Below are 15086 nucleotides of genomic sequence, written 5' to 3'. Positions count from 1 at the left end.
ACAGCGGGGAAAATAAGTATTGAACACGTCAACATTTCTCTCAAAAAACATATTTCTAATCGAGCTATTGACATGAAATTTTCACCAGATGTCGGCATCAACCCAAGTAATGCACACATACAAAGAAATCCAAACATTTATGTCCATAAATTAAGTTATGTGTAATAAAGTGAAATGGCACAGGGAATAAGTATTGAACACGCGTACTGAAATTTATTTAATACTTAGTGCAAAAACCTTTGTTGGTGATTACAGCCTCAAGACGCCTCCTGTATGGAGAAACCAGTCGAATACATTGCTCAGGTGTGATTTTGGCCCATTCATCCACACAAACTGCCTTCAAATCTTCAAGGTTCCGGGGGTCTCTTCTGTGAACCCGGATCTTCAGTTCTTTCCAAAGATTTTCAATTGGATTCAAGTCTGGTGATTGACTGGGCCATTCTAGCAGCTTTTTCTTTTTCTTCAACCAGTTGAGTGTTACCTTGGCTGTGTGCTTGGGATCGTTGTCTTGCTGAAAGATCCACCCTCTTTTCATCTTCAGCAGCCTGGCAGATGACAGCAGATTCTGATCAAGAATGTCTCGATACTTTTCTCCAGTCATTATTCCTTCAATGATATGAAGTCTACCAGTACCACATGCTGAAAAACAGCCCCACGCCATGATGCTCCCACCTCCAAACTTGACTGTTGGTATGGTGTTTTGGGGGTGATGTGCAGTGCCATTTTTCCTCCAAACATGTTGTGTCTTATGACATCCGAAGAGTTCAATTTTGGTCTCATCTGACCAGAGTATGTTCTCCCAGAATGTCATGGGTTTATCCAAATGTTGTGTCGCAAACTCCAAACGAGCTTCAACATGCTTCCTCTTCAAAAATGGAGTCTTGCGTGGTGTGCGTGCATGGAGGCCATGGCGGTTGAGTGCATTACTTATTGTTTTCTTTGAAACAACGGTACCTGCTGATTCCAGGTTTTTCTGAAGCTCTCCACGAGTGGTCCTGGGCTGTTGGAGAACCCTTCTGATGATTGTTTTGACTCCTCTGTCTGAAATCTTGCGAGGAGCACCTGGCCGTGGCTGGTTTATGGTAATGCCGTGTTCTTTCCACTTCCGGATGATGGCCCCAATGGTACTCACTGGAACTTTCAGAAGTTTAGAAATGCGCCTGTAACCAATGCCTTCAGTGTGTTTTGCAACAATAAGGCTGCGTAGGTCTTTGGACAGCTCTTTGCTTTTACCCATCATGCAATGTTTCTTGTCTAACACCTTGCTGGTGAGAAACCTTTTTAAAAGGCATTAATCAGGACTAAACCAGCCGATATTACTTTGCACTAATAGGGGACAGGTTAACCTTCTAAATACTGACAAACTCCAGCTGCTTTCTTGGCTTTCCAGACCTTTTTACCCCTCCTTTTCTTCATGTGTTCAATACTTATTCCCTGTGCCATTTCACTTTATTACACATAACTTAATTTATGGACATAAATGTTTGGATTTCTTTGTATGTGTGCATTACTTGGGTTGATGCCGACATCTGGTGAAAATTTCATGTCAATAGCTCGATTAGAAATATGTTTTTTGAGAGAAATGTTGACGTGTTCAATACTTATTTTCCCCGCTGTATGTCGATGAAGAAATAAGCTGTGCCGCAGGTCCTTGATTTCAATGTGCAATACAGAAAACATGTCTGTCTCTATTAGCTTCGACATAAGGCCGTCTTCTCCGTCTGTGCCAGTGTTTGTCGCTCTTCATCCTAGAACGGAGGAGCTGTTTTCGAGTGTACGTAGCATGTTTACATGAAGAAACAGTGTGGAACGTTGGCAGATTTGATTGACAGACCTGGAAGAGGTTTTCCAAGTGTCAACACTGGCCAGCCAATGTTCCGTGTTTCCATTAACTTCTTTACTGTTTGGCTACGGCCTTTGCTGTTCTCTAGTTAGATGTGCTACTCCCTACCCCTTCCCAAGTGTGTGCGTGTTTGCGTTCTCTCCATGTTCCTCTACAGCTGCATGACCACCCCCATGTATGTGTTTTTAGCAGCATGTGAAGGATGTTTTATAGGTTCTCTGCCATCCCAACATCAGAGGGTGGTTAAAATACACAAGTGAGACCAATTATCAGTCTTTTGCCTTTGGGGAACTGTCAAAATAAGAGCCCCCACTGTTGGGGTATTGAGGCAACTTTTCTGAGCGATGTTGCCGATCTTTGTTTGATTGTTGTACGATATCTCTGTGTTGTATTTGTGTTCCCTGTCTTCTTCTCCTCCTGTCTCATTCTTCTGTGTCTTTGTGTGAGCATTTCTCTCTGCCTGAACCTTTACAGAGAAAAACAACAATGACATGTGTTTGACATTTAACTCATTAACTCATATTAATGTTTTATATCAAATGTATAAAAAATAATTTTAAACATGACGCTTGTTTTCAGAACATGGCATGAGGTATAATGTGTTACTGAAAGAAAACAGGTCTTTAATCAAGAGAAGTTGACCTTATTTGAATATATTTTATTTATTTTCAAACCAACATGAGTCTGAGTCGTAATTTCTGCAGAACATGAGCCTGTCATTAAGGGAACAGTACAGTACAATAATGTTCAGTCTTCAGTAGATAACTAAAATCACAATAATTGGGAGGTATTCTAAATCAATAGGTACATATGTACAACCACACACACACATAAATATATATATATACACGTGTATATATATATCGTTTGTTGTATATAAAAATATATATATCAATAAGGCGGAAAATCTGAACCTTTGCGGCAACACTTACCGGAAGTGGCGTTTAAGTAATAGTGCGCAGATGCGGAAGTCACTTGGTCAAGCCCCTGACTTTTGTTCGTTGCACAGTGAACCGAGACCGCAGACATGCGTAATACATGCTAAAGTGCTCCCGGTGTTTTTTTTTAATAATTGATTTGGTGTTTGGAAGTGACCTACCAGGGGTAAAAGCCAAGAACCCCCTCTCACCAGGCTCGTGTGTCTTTCGACGGTTGGAGGTGAATCAGCTCGAGGCAACCGCGGAAGAAGAAGGTAACGCTCGTGGTCGCCATTGTTGGCCAGGCTGAGCGCGAGGCCTTCAGCTACTGCTGTACTTACACGGGCGAGCATTTTTTCCCGTTAAACCTATATATCTCTACTGTGTAGGTATTTGTAGCATGTAACTAATATTTAATAGTGGCGAAATAGGTATTGAATGTTGAGCAGATAATTATTAAATTACGTCTTGAGCGTCGAGGCTCTTCGCTAGCCAAACAAGGCTTATTACGGCAATCGCTAGTCGTTGATCGTTAACAAACACCGCCAACGAACGTGGTTGGTTAGTTAGCAACAACATATCTTAGTTTCGTTAAAATACACCATTCAGTGAGTTGAAATTATGTAAGACGAGTCAGATCTAGGGTATTAGCCTCCAGCTAACAACGCTACATGTTATCCGCGGCGTGCTGTACGTATATGCTACAAGGTCTGCGTCATAAATTGCATCTTATTGATTTCCGTTAATCTTATTTTCAGTTTCGGTTGGGTAGTCATTTGGATGCGGTGTAAATGGTATGAGGATGGAAACAATCAGTCGGACTAAAAGGCCGCGGTTGGCGCCTTTACATGGCGCTGCTTTGCTTGAGCACGCCGCTTCCCATCCAAATTTTTTTTAACAATCCTCAATTTTTGTTGTGCATTTGTCACTACTAATGGACTTCACTAACCCTCCCCATTTCTCCAGGAGATGTCATACTACTCATCGTCCCGTAGTTCGTCCAGGGCCACCGACTGCAAGGTGTACGTGGGTGACCTGGGCAATGGTGCCGCCAAGGGAGAGTTAGAACGGGCTTTCAGCTACTACGGCCCTCTGAGGACCGTCTGGGTGGCCAGGAACCCCCCAGGGTTTGCTTTTGTGGAGTTTGAGGATCCAAGAGATGCAGAAGACGCTGTGAAAGGCATGGATGGAAAGTGAGTACATTGTACATAAAGGAGTAATTTGTATTGAGGTGTGAAAAATCATACAAAGGTAAAAGCATCAAAGCATATACTTGCTTTGTGTGTAGACTTCAAATAGCTAACAATGTCTTGGTCTTGTTTGCTGCCAACAGGCTCTTGTGTGGGTCACGTGTACGTGTTGAGATGTCGACGGGCATGTCCAGGAAGGGCCGTGGACGCCCAAGCCGTCGGCAGTTTGACCCAAATGACCGTTGTTACCAGTGTGGGGACCGTGGCCATTATGCCTACGACTGCTACCGCTTCAGCAAACGCGGGCGACGCAGCAGGTGAACAAACGCGCTTGAGGCTGCTTGGTGCGTTAACTTAAAAATGGGGCAAAATGCAATACTTTTTCTCTTGTTGCAGGTCCCGATCCCGTTCTCGGTCACGATCGAGATCCAGATCCCGTGGACGCCGCTATCGCTCCCGTTCTCACTCTCGCAGCCGTAGCCGCAGCAGGTGGGATTGACTTAGAGAAATGATAGTTGGTTGGTTGTTAGATGTGAAAGATTTAAAAAGACTTTGATAACTACTTCTAATGATTTGAAGTGCAACAGTCCTTGTGGTTGAGATATTGAGTCATTAGCATGATGGGATTATGATGGAACCTCCATCCACATTTGTTAATGGTATTTCACCTGTATAAATTGTGACTCCCCCCCCCCAGGAGCCGTCGCCGCTCTCCATCATACTCTAGACGCAGGAGCAGGTAAGACAGTGGCCCAAATTCATGTATTTTATTTTTCACACAATAGATTCACAGGATTTTAATTGGCAACACAACCCCTTTTTGTTGAACAGAGCCATGTATGCTGCATATACATTTAAGGACTTACATTTTACATATATATTTTTTATCAACACTTTGTTTTTCTATCGCCTACTTTTGTCTGCTTGCATGCAGAATGAGATGCATTTCTCAAGCAGTTCGCTTTAGTGTACTGTGTTTACAACGTAAGCCATACTAGGAAAACAAAACAGACTAAAATTAGGTTTACCTTGACCTAAAAACTATGAACAGACCGGACCCTAAATCTCTCATCTTTGTTCTAACAGGTCTGGCTCTCAAGCCCGCTCCAAGTCCAGGACTCCAGTGAGAAGGTGAGCACTGCCAAATTAGCCGCTTTACTGTGTTTAGGGCAGACATGTTAGCTAGCTCACTCCCGTTCAGCAAATCACAGCAACAAACTATTTAATAACATATTTGCATTATTGTGCTGACTTAGTCACACTATTTGTTTCTCCCCCACTTCCACAGTCGCTCCAGGTCGCGCTCTCGGTCAAGATCTGGACCAAGAGGACGTTCAGCCTCCCGTTCCCGCTCTCGATCCCAGTCAGCTAATCACAAGAGGAACAGGTAAACCTCCAGTCTCTGTTGCCCTCGCATAAAGTGTGAATAGAAGTCTAGGTGTTAGACCCGCCCAGTCCGGCACATAGCACTTGACAGGAAGAGGCACCGGGAGGTTCTAGATGATTGTCAGACATCTTGGCTGGAGCTGTTGAATTCCAGAAGATGAGTAGTTCAGCTAGTTACAACTCTCGTCGGCCATGTTGACCAGGTCTTTTTTCCAAACCGGGTGTGTATCACTGCCGCCAAACGCCTTCCATGCTGAGCGAGTGATCTGAGGACCCTCGACGACTCAACCACGCTGACCCATCGGAATCATCGGCCTCTGCTGTCTGCCATGTTGGCGCGGCAAGGTTTACAAGACCGCGAAGTGTAGGGCTAAATAAGTACAATTGTTTCTCTACTTAGTACAGCGAATAGCTGAAGAGCGTGTTGACCGTTGAGATGTTCTCTTGTTAAATTCATGTTTAGGCTAACCGTGGAGAATGCTAAATGTTATACCACTTAATGAATGGGTGATTCCCAGCCTGAGTGTGGCTAGACCAAGAGAATTTAGATTTTTTTAAATACAGTGCAGCAGCTAAAGTTGAGGATCTTTGCAGCACAGTTTTGTTTATTTTTCATATTTTCTTTAAAGTGTGTGCTGGGAGCTGCGCACTGCGTTGACACTGCAGCTGATCCCAGGCCAAGGGTCTGCCAGCTGGCGGTGTGTACGTCCTGCGGGAGGGTGACTAGGCGCTGAACTGAGATCAGCCTTCGCCTGGTGTTAGACAGCGAGAACCTCCCCCCGCACAGTGAATGGGTGACCGTCTGTCCAACCGACGCACACGCTCAGACGAGATCAGCCCGTGCACACTTACAGTTGTTCTCCTAGAGTCACACAGGCCGCCAGCCAGCCGGCAGATCTACCAGAGCGCCGACACGAACAATTCAGAGTTCGACCATTTAAAATCCATTACCTACCAGACCCCCTACCTACCTACCTACCAGAGCTCTGCGGCCTCTGACTTAGCTTCTGAAAATGAGAGCGAGCTGACCTGAGATCAGTCTTCAAGAGCGTAGTCATCCGTCCTTCAGTGCTTTCATCCTTCGCTTCTCTGTACTTGTTGTTTCTGCCAGTGTCTCCAAAGGTAACAACCACCCCCCTCTCTATATACCCCCCCTACCATGACAAGCTCATGTTTTATGGTCAAAGCAAATGCACAGGCTTCATGTACAGTGGGTGGTGATGGCTAAAAAGTGAGAATGAGCATGCGATGTGTGCCTGTTGTGAATGAGTGTTGTCTCAGGAGGCCTCTGGAGCGCACATTTCTGTCATGCATGCCTTCCAGTATATAAACAAGATATTTTATGTATACATATAAGTGCCGCAAGTAAGCCAGACTGGTTTTTGTGACTCACCGATTAGCATCTGTTGAAGGATGTAGCTGCAATTTCGTCTCACAGCTCAAATTGTCAACTTTTAAATAGTCAGGTGACAGACTGGTTTTCGTTTGCCCAAGGGGTTCTATTACTTTCTTCTTTGGACCTGGGATTCTTAACATGTAAGCTAGTGCACCACAGCAAAATAAGTAGCGGAGTGTGTGTGAGTGGGGGCGTGTCATCAGTCTTCCATTCTCCCTTACAGCACACTAACTTCTCCCTGTTTCTGTTTCAGTCGTTCCCGCTCAGCAAGTCCACCACGAAGTCCATCGCCAGCTGCCAACTGAGTGACAACACCCCCGTCCCACTTCCAACCCCTGTTTGCTTTTTTTTGTAGCCCCCCCCCCCACGTTCATGTGTGGTTTTTGTTTTTTGGATTGGCTGAAGGTTTTAGGGCATCCTCCCCATGTAGTTCGTATGAGGTGCACCCTTAACAGTACTTCTGCATGATACTGAATGTTGCGGTGGACTTTTAGAAGAGACATTTAAACACTTTTTGCTCATGAAGCAGATGATTCTGGCCCTGCTTTCCTTAATGTACTTTTCTGTGCTGCACTGTGCCCCCCCCCCCCCCCCCCCCCCCCCCCCCCCCCCCCAAAGTTCTGTGTGCTAAAGAGATCCATTTGACTCTCAGTTTATTCCTGTGTATCTTTGATTTTGGAAGGGCTGCTTATACAGTGGTTCCTGCTTGTACTGTCAAGACGGGCAGTTTTATTTTTCAATAAAGCTCTCCAACATATGTCTTTTCTTGGTCTAATCGTGTATCTTGACTTTATAAAGCTGAAGGCTTTATGTGTTGCGAAATGTATACAAATGTGTACGATAGGCTAATGGCAACGTTTATGTTCTTGCTTTGAAAGACATCACGAGTGACTGCTAAGAGGTCTTGACTTCCTATTGGTTGCTGCCCAAGTGACGTATTGATTGGCATGACACTCGGCCTATCAGACATTGCAATACGGAAGTAGAGGGCGTGGTTAGAGCGGCTAGCTTTCCCCAGGCCTCGGCCATTTCAGAGCTTCGTCAGTGTCACCATCCTTTTAATTCGGGCAACATGGCAACTACAACGAGCCGGTACTACAGCGAAGACGGTAGGGCGACCAAGAGGCAGAAAACAGACGGAATGGCCACGGTAAGCAACTGGTGTTGCTCGGACAAAGACGTTGGTGGTAGTCGAGCTTGCCCTCATGTCTCCATAGCCCACTGGTAAAAAATGTACGCGTCATTCGTGAAGAGCGTCTTCGGTATTACCTTCTTGCTATTATTAACCGAATATCCTAACGTTCAATGGCTTTAAATGCCAAATTATATCCAGATCCCCAAGTATGCTATAATACGCCTTTTGAATGGCGGGGTTTGAGGGCTTTTTACACCGGTGGGCCTACCAAGAGAGCCGCTTTGTTCTTGCGCGGGTCGCTTTCGCTGTTCGTAACCTTTAGCTAGCCAGGACGCTAACAGCTAAGCTAGCTAGCTACTGCCCCATACACGGTAAAGCGACTGAGATATACGGCATGAAGCGTTTTATTTCGCTTTAAACGCATATTACGCACCAAAAGAATTATAATTAATGTCACAATCAGATACAGCTTCCCCATTAGACACAAGCGAATGGAGCCAACTAGCCACAGGGAGGTTAGTCAGCAAACGCACCCCCATTCGTTCACGTTAGCGCAACATGGCATAACTCCTCTTTGAAGAGCAGATGATTGAGTGTGCACGTTTAATGCTTTGAGTTTGCGTGATTGATTACGTGACACTAGCCGGTTCAATATGGGGAGGAGGTGTTAGGTGACTCACAAGATGCTCCAGATAGTGCTGAACTTGGTGTCTCACCTAATATTATCTGTGACAGGGGTATGAGGATCCCCACAAGACACTTCCATCCGTCGTGGTGCATGTCCGAGGACTGGTGGACGGTGTCACAGAGGCAGACCTAGTGGAGGCCCTGCAGGAATTTGGAGCCATCAGGTAAAGAGAAAGTAATGATGACAAACGATGCTCCTTACCTAGTCTGTCCGGGGCATACTTGGTTCAATTGTGAAATTGTTCCAGCTATGTGGTGGTGATGCCCAAAAAACGCCAGGCTCTGGTTGAGTACGAGGACATGAACGGCTCCTCCACGGCAGTGACCTACGGCGCAGACAATCAAGTTTACATAGCAGGTCACCCGGCCTTCGTCAACTACTCCACCAGCCAGAAAATCTCCAGACCAGGGGACTCTGATGACTCCAGGAGTGTCAACAATGTCCTCCTCCTCACCATCATGAACCCCATCTACCCCATCACCACGGTGAGCTTGACAGCATCTGTTCTGTGCTGTAGATGGCAGTTTTAATCACAGCATTTTTATTTCCCACACACACAGGAGGTTCTATACACCATCTGCAACAACTGCGGCCCTGTACAAAGAATTGTTATCTTTAGGAAGAATGGGGTGCAGGCCATGGTGGAATATCCTTTTATTTGCTCTGTTGGACAATTTGATTTATAATAAGAGCTTGCCTGCTATAAAGTACGAACAACCCTGTTAAACACAACCTGCTCTGGTGTCAGTAGTTTCTGATAATAGGTAATACCCAACCCTATCCTTAACCCTGCCATTACGTTTGACTCCGTGCAAAGCGCCCAACGAGCCAAAGCATCTCTCAACGGCGCCGACATCTATTCAGGCTGCTGCACTTTGAAGATCGAATACGCCAAGGTAGCGTCGGATGGCCCATGCATAAAAACAGCGTATTCCTGCAATATTTATCTAATAACACCAAACTGCATCTTCTTTCCACAGCCCACTCGGTTGAATGTGTTCAAGAATGACCAGGACACTTGGGACTACACCAATCCCAATCTGGGTGGCCCAGGTAACACCTCTCACACACACCCAAACACACACGTACCCAACATGCTGCTCAACACGTGCTTAGTACGCACTCGCACAACCATGTTGCATCAAAGCTAGCAAAAGGAACACTCCCATCCAAAGGCATTAAGCACTGTTGTGCTGTGACATCTTGCACATAAACACATCTTGAAGCGAGCAATGCATTGAGCTGCCCAGCGACTGTGTGCCGAGAATGCCAGAACAGAGCGTTAGACCTTTTTATTTTTTCCTTTGACAACTAGAGCAAACCTGCTGAAGAAATGTTCATGCAGTGAACCGGTGCCTTTTTATCATTTAGTATGAGGCACGCAAATACAAATCAAGTACTGTGGAGGTAAGAATGTAAAAGGAAAACAAAATAAACAAGTACAACTCGCACTACACAAGCATAAAAAGTAGTGTTTTTCTCCGTATTAAGATATATTTACATAGTGTGAGTGTGCTCAATTGCACTCATGTGCGACATGATTGGAAGAGGTTGGCCAAGGCCTAGCACCTTTTCATGCACACGTGCCATAGAAAAGTAGAGCATAGAATGACTGGAAAACAAACGCTCATACTATTCATAAAAAAAAACAGATCCATAGCCAAACCAAAAGCATGCTCACACACATGTCATTTATAATATAATACATATATTTACATACAACACATTTTTAATAAATGACTGCACAAAATAATCAGAACTGTTCCAAGGCTGGAACTATTGCAGCAGAGCAAAGTTGCAGAATAGAATGAGAAATCTCATTTTAAGTACTCAATGGCCACAGCAGAAAATAAATGACCCCGGGCAAGACTGGAAATAGACCACTAAGTTCTGGGACTTGCTGAGTAACTCAGTAGAATGAAATGTGTCAATGCAAAAGCCCCACATGCCCGTCATTGACAGTGGCAGCCTTATACAAAATAATCAGAACAGCGCCAAGTAAGGCCAGAAATATGCCACAAAGTCATAGAAACTGCAGTAATACAGCTACAGTTGATGAATGCGATCACCCCACTCGCAAGTCATTTGTCAGTGGCAACCATGTACAAAATAATCTTCGACAAGACCAGAAATTTTCCGCAAAGTCATAGAAATTTAAGAAATTTAACAGTATAAAATCTGACGTTTAATGGGCTGCATATAAGACAAGAAATGTCTTAAAAATGACAGTAATACAGATTGATTTCTACAAGGTACCAATAAATTGACAATTGGGATCACTCCAGATACAAAGAAAGAAAGATTCCACAGTCACAGAATTTGCAGTACAACAGCAGAGTCATGGATGTCATGGAGTGTGTGTGTGGGGGCAGCACAAGGAAGGGCAAGATTGTCCTACCACGGATGCGTTTTGTGTTTTGCGTTGTCGCCACACAGTCGCACGGTGGACCTTGTCCAATGTGCACTTTTTAAATCTTTGAACTTCTCTCCTTGAGTCTTTTCCCCCGTGACCACAACTTGACGCCCGCAGTTAAATTGCGTGCTTCTGACACAGCCAGGGCACAAACATAGTAACAGGAGGGGGCCGCAGACACACGCCAACATCACCGTGTGTGTCCTTCCTTCACCGAGGCCATGCCCACTCACCACACCCTCAGATACGAGCGAGCGAGAATGTCAGGCAGCAAACATGAAGACTCCGTATGACTGATTGCTCACTCACACCTGAGCCTCGACGACAGCGCACACATCTTGAAGGCGCCGAGCTACGCTTGGTCCCGCCCCTACCGCCACCACCACCACCACCACCACTGCCATGAGAACATGGAGGCTGACACCACTGAGATCTAACTGATGCGCCAACACAACACACTGCAACTAATCCAATAGACGGCACCATGGAGACTGACAACTGATGAAGACAAAAGACACTGCTGACAACACCATCCCAACACGCAGCCCAGTCAGGCCCATTTGTGCTGAACTCAGCCTTGTCTGCTCTACATGCATCCTGTCTCGCTGCTTTGTCTCCCATCTTTCAGAGTCTAGAAGCTGACTAAGTCCTCCTCCCGCGCAAGGAGGCCGCTTTGCGCCTCCGAGGGGGGGACATGTAAGCAGACCGTCCCGAAAGGGAACCAAAAGGGACCCGAAAGTCGGACCGAGCCACCGAGTTAGAAGGCGTGGTGGCGAGTTGTTTCCCCCGCAAAAGAGGCACAGGCTAGGAGTGTGGAATGAAATTAGTGGCGTGGTGAAACTACTGCAGCCTTCCTCTCTGTGTGTGAGCATGCAGTAAGTAACAGCACCACACCCCCTTCCCCCCAACAACAACGAGCAGCACCCAACATGGACACACCTGACTGACACCACCATGATTGGAACCCCCGCTGGCGCCTTTGCATTCATGTAGGATGTGCTGGGCGCCACTATCTGGCCACCATTATGTTGACTTAACGCCAGCCGCAAACTTGTTTGATGGCGCCCCCGTGCTAGTATGGTTAGCATGTGATGTTTCACCTGGCCTCCTCTCTGAATGTGTGTGATTTAATTTGTGTACCTGTACAGATGGTGATGCAGATGGCAATGGCAGCAACGCAGGTGTGTGTCTGCATACACTTCCGTCTTATTTATACAAACCTAGCCATGTGTCGCTGTTTGACCCCTCCCCCCCACATCATCAGCACCCACCCATCTGTCCCCCCCATCCACGTCGACGCCCCCATAATCCACTGGCCTTGCTAATTAGTCAAACAGGAGTGCTTTTGTAGAGGGCGGGGCCAAACTCAAGGAAATTGCGTGTGTGTGGCTTTTTTCTTTAATTCATTTCCTCTCCGTTGTCACTCACACGCACCGCCGCCATCTTTGTTCTCTTCTCACAGATGACATGAACGCCAACCCTAACAAGCGCCAGCGCCAGCCTGCCCTGCTCGGCGACCACCCCCCAGATTATGGTAAGGCGTTATGAATAGTTTTGTAAAAATCTCTTTTCCTAATTTCTTTTCTGCCTGCTCCCCAGGACGCGGTTACCATGGCTATGATGAGAGTTATGGTGCCGCCCCCTACGAGGGCCGCCGCATGGGCCCCCCAATGAGGGGCCGCGGGGGCAGAAACTATGGACCCAGCTATGGGCCGCCACCCCCTCCCCCCGGGGAGTATGGTGCCCACGCGGACTCGCCAGTGGTCATAGTTTACGGGCTGGAGCCAGGCAAGATGAATGCCGACCGCGTCTTCAACATCTTCTGTCTCTACGGCAACGTGGAGCGGGTCGGTGTGCCGTGTGACATAGCCGTAAGCTTGTTTCTTTGCTGCCAATCTAACGCACCCGCCTCCCACACAGGTGAAGTTCATGAAGAGCAAACCCGGTGCCGCCATGGTGGAGATGGGCGACTGCTATGGCGTGGACCGCGCCATCACACACCTCAACAACAACTTCCTGTTTGGACAGAAACTCAACGTGTGGTGAGCACACGCTCACTTGATGATGGTGATGATGAAGATGATCACCTCCTCCATACAAACCTCTGCCCCCCTCCCTCCCACGCAGCGTGTCCAAGCAGCAGGCCATTGTTCCCGCTCAGTGCTATGAGCTGGAAGACGGCACCAGCAGCTTCAAGGACTTCAACGGCTCCAGGAACAACCGCTTCACGTCTCCAGAGCAGGCAGCCAAAAACCGCATCCAGCACCCAAGCAATGTGCTGCACTTCTTCAATGCACAGCCCGAAGTCACAGCAGAGATCTTCTCTCAGGTGACCGGCAGTCATCGTCATTGTGGCGTCTCCATCCTTCTTCGCATCCTTCTCTAAACACGTTTTTCTTTGCAGATCTGTGAAGAGATCGGCGTCAAGGCTCCCGTCAATGTCAAAATGTTCACAGGAAGGAGTAAGTTGACACTGCTTGTAAATTCCTGTTTCTCCTGGAAATGTAAAGTATGTGTGACACATTCAGGTTCATGTTTGAGCATCCATCAGAGATCTGCATCAACAGAATTTCCTTGTCAATGCAACAGAGCCGACATCACATTAACTAATTTAACAGATTTTCTCTTATGTCTACTGTATTGGGCCTTAGAGTGTAAAGGTGACGATAGGGGTAGTATTACCTGATGTCTAGAGTACTCTAATAATGTTTAAAACCCCATTCAGTTTGCAGGTTTGCTCAAACTATGAATGTATTTCATTTATAAAGACGGAATCATACTCTGTTGATATTGACTTACCACAGTCGGGTGTGGAATGAATTAACAGTGATAAACAAGATTACTCTAATATAAAATGTAGCGTAAAAGCTTTTATTATTAGGCTTTTTAATTACAAATGCTTGATGTTGGTTTTGTAACCGCTTTTGTCCACTTCATTACCCATATTTACAATCCAAAAGGTTTGGACACATCCCTTTCGCAGATATTAACAGAAAAAAACAATACTGATATAAATCAACGATTGTCGTGCCAAAGTTGGACATCCTTATTTTATAAATATGCCCTTGGAATTTGCATCCTAAAGTGATTTTTGTTTCCTGTGCCAGGCGGATCGGCTCCAAGCGACCGCAGCGCGTCCGGCCTGCTGGAGTGGGAGTCAATCAACGACGCCATGGAGGCTCTGTCCATGATGAACCACTATCAGATGAAGAACGCAAGTATGTCCTCCATTTAAATGCTCAAGTCGAGCTTGCCGGCCTTGCCTGTTGACTAATTGTCCCCTCTCCCCTTGTTGTAGCTGGTCCGTACCCGTACACCCTCAAGCTCTGCTTCTCTACCGTTCAACACACCAACTAAAACCCTCTTGGAAAATTGTGCTTGGCTTCATGTCCATGTGACGTGTACTCTTGACAACCACCAGTTGTGTGGCTCAGAATGCATTTTTGTCATGGGAAGTTCAATGTGGTAAAGTGTGGCTTCCAGTCTGCAGTTGTCATTCTTTGTTTTTATTTTGTTGCTTTCGTCATCTCCATGTAACACAAGTTAATTTGAAAGAATTACTTTTAGGCTGGACGACGTGGAACGCCGGACAACGTGCTTTTTAAAGTTGTCCATTGGGGCTTTTATGATGTCACTTGTTTTTTGTATTTTAATTACTGCCTTGTGGGTTCTGACGGCATGTCTATCTAACATGGAGAATTGTTTTGTTCTAAGAAAATTAAAAACACAGTTTATTCTGCCCTTTCTTTGGCTTGGGTTTTTTCAGTTTCCGTGTACTTGGTGGCCCTCGGCCATCTCTGTGTGGAGTTTGCATGTTCTCCCCGCGTGGGTTTTGTCGGGGTACTCCGGTTTCCTCCCACATTCCAAAAACATGCTAGGTTAATTGGCGACTCCAAATTGTCCATAGGTATGAATGTGAGTGTGAATGGTTGTTTGAAATTTGAGAACGCAGTATTGGTATCAACATTGTCTCAAGACTGAGTCTGATTTTTACACCAAATTATGGGTTTGATCTGCATCTATGAATGAACAGCCACACAAGTCATGAAAAGCATAAAACATAAAACGTGTGTTACTTGAAGCTACGCCACCTTGTAGCTGGACGCATCGGACCACTC

The 15086-nt window shown here is 46.0% G+C and overlaps 2 protein-coding genes across 5 annotated transcripts; both read left to right on the top strand.

The window, feature by feature from the left end:
• The first annotated feature begins 2782 nt into the window (after window positions 1-2782).
• Window positions 2783-7318, top strand: srsf7a (serine and arginine rich splicing factor 7a). 3 transcript variants are annotated; one of them, XR_009131530.2, is made up of 9 exons: window positions 2783-3035; window positions 3727-3953; window positions 4094-4267; window positions 4347-4439; window positions 4648-4689; window positions 5037-5081; window positions 5239-5337; window positions 5966-6458; window positions 6986-7318. XR_009131530.2 is itself a non-coding variant. In XM_058080970.2 (8 exons), the coding sequence occupies exons 2-8, from the start codon at window positions 3730-3732 to the stop codon at window positions 6057-6059; spliced, it is 771 nt and encodes a 256-aa protein (XP_057936953.1). In that variant the 5' UTR covers window positions 2783-3035; window positions 3727-3729; the 3' UTR covers window positions 6060-7318. The 3 variants fall into 3 exon arrangements, 2 of the variants coding, with proteins under 2 accessions (XP_057936953.1, XP_057936954.1); XM_058080970.2 differs by having other exon boundaries at window positions 5966-7318; XM_058080971.2 differs by lacking the exon at window positions 5966-6458 and having other exon boundaries at window positions 2786-3035.
• A 395-nt stretch (window positions 7319-7713) lies between these two features.
• Window positions 7714-14707, top strand: LOC131135099 (heterogeneous nuclear ribonucleoprotein L-like). 2 transcript variants are annotated; one of them, XM_058080968.2, is made up of 14 exons: window positions 7714-7882; window positions 8603-8718; window positions 8803-9040; window positions 9116-9201; window positions 9355-9451; window positions 9536-9608; window positions 12117-12149; window positions 12431-12502; window positions 12568-12815; window positions 12889-13010; window positions 13096-13297; window positions 13373-13430; window positions 14076-14186; window positions 14267-14707. In XM_058080968.2, the coding sequence occupies exons 1-14, from the start codon at window positions 7805-7807 to the stop codon at window positions 14323-14325; spliced, it is 1593 nt and encodes a 530-aa protein (XP_057936951.1). In that variant the 5' UTR covers window positions 7714-7804; the 3' UTR covers window positions 14326-14707. The 2 variants fall into 2 exon arrangements, with proteins under 2 accessions (XP_057936951.1, XP_057936952.1); XM_058080969.2 differs by lacking the exon at window positions 12117-12149.
• The last annotated feature ends 379 nt before the right edge of the window (window positions 14708-15086 follow it).

This window comes from Doryrhamphus excisus, linkage group LG8, assembly GCF_037039965.1.
Source record: "Doryrhamphus excisus strain RoL-2023G ecotype Guam linkage group LG8, RoL_Dexc_Guam_v1.1, whole genome shotgun sequence".
In the NCBI taxonomy this organism is placed as follows: domain Eukaryota; kingdom Metazoa; phylum Chordata; class Actinopteri; order Syngnathiformes; family Syngnathidae; genus Doryrhamphus; species Doryrhamphus excisus.
The sequence above is the reverse complement of the archived record's forward strand: the minus strand, read 5'-3'. Positions and strand labels throughout refer to the sequence as shown.

Bases quoted from the DNA above. Each gene is read 5' to 3' on its own strand.
- srsf7a (XM_058080970.2), top strand. From the start codon at position 3,730: ATGTCATACTACTCATCGTCCCGTAGTTCGTCCAGGGCCACCGACTGC. The intron at 4,440-4,647 runs GTGGGATTGACT...CCCCCCCCCCAG, and splicing joins CGCAGCCGTAGCCGCAGCAG to GAGCCGTCGCCGCTCTCCAT. The intron at 5,082-5,238 runs GTGAGCACTGCC...CCACTTCCACAG, and splicing joins TCCAGGACTCCAGTGAGAAG to TCGCTCCAGGTCGCGCTCTC.
- LOC131135099 (XM_058080968.2), top strand. From the start codon at position 7,805: ATGGCAACTACAACGAGCCGGTACTACAGCGAAGACGGTAGGGCGACC. The intron at 9,041-9,115 runs GTGAGCTTGACA...CCACACACACAG, and splicing joins CCATCTACCCCATCACCACG to GAGGTTCTATACACCATCTG. The intron at 9,202-9,354 runs ATATCCTTTTAT...CCCTGCCATTAC, and splicing joins GGGGTGCAGGCCATGGTGGA to GTTTGACTCCGTGCAAAGCG.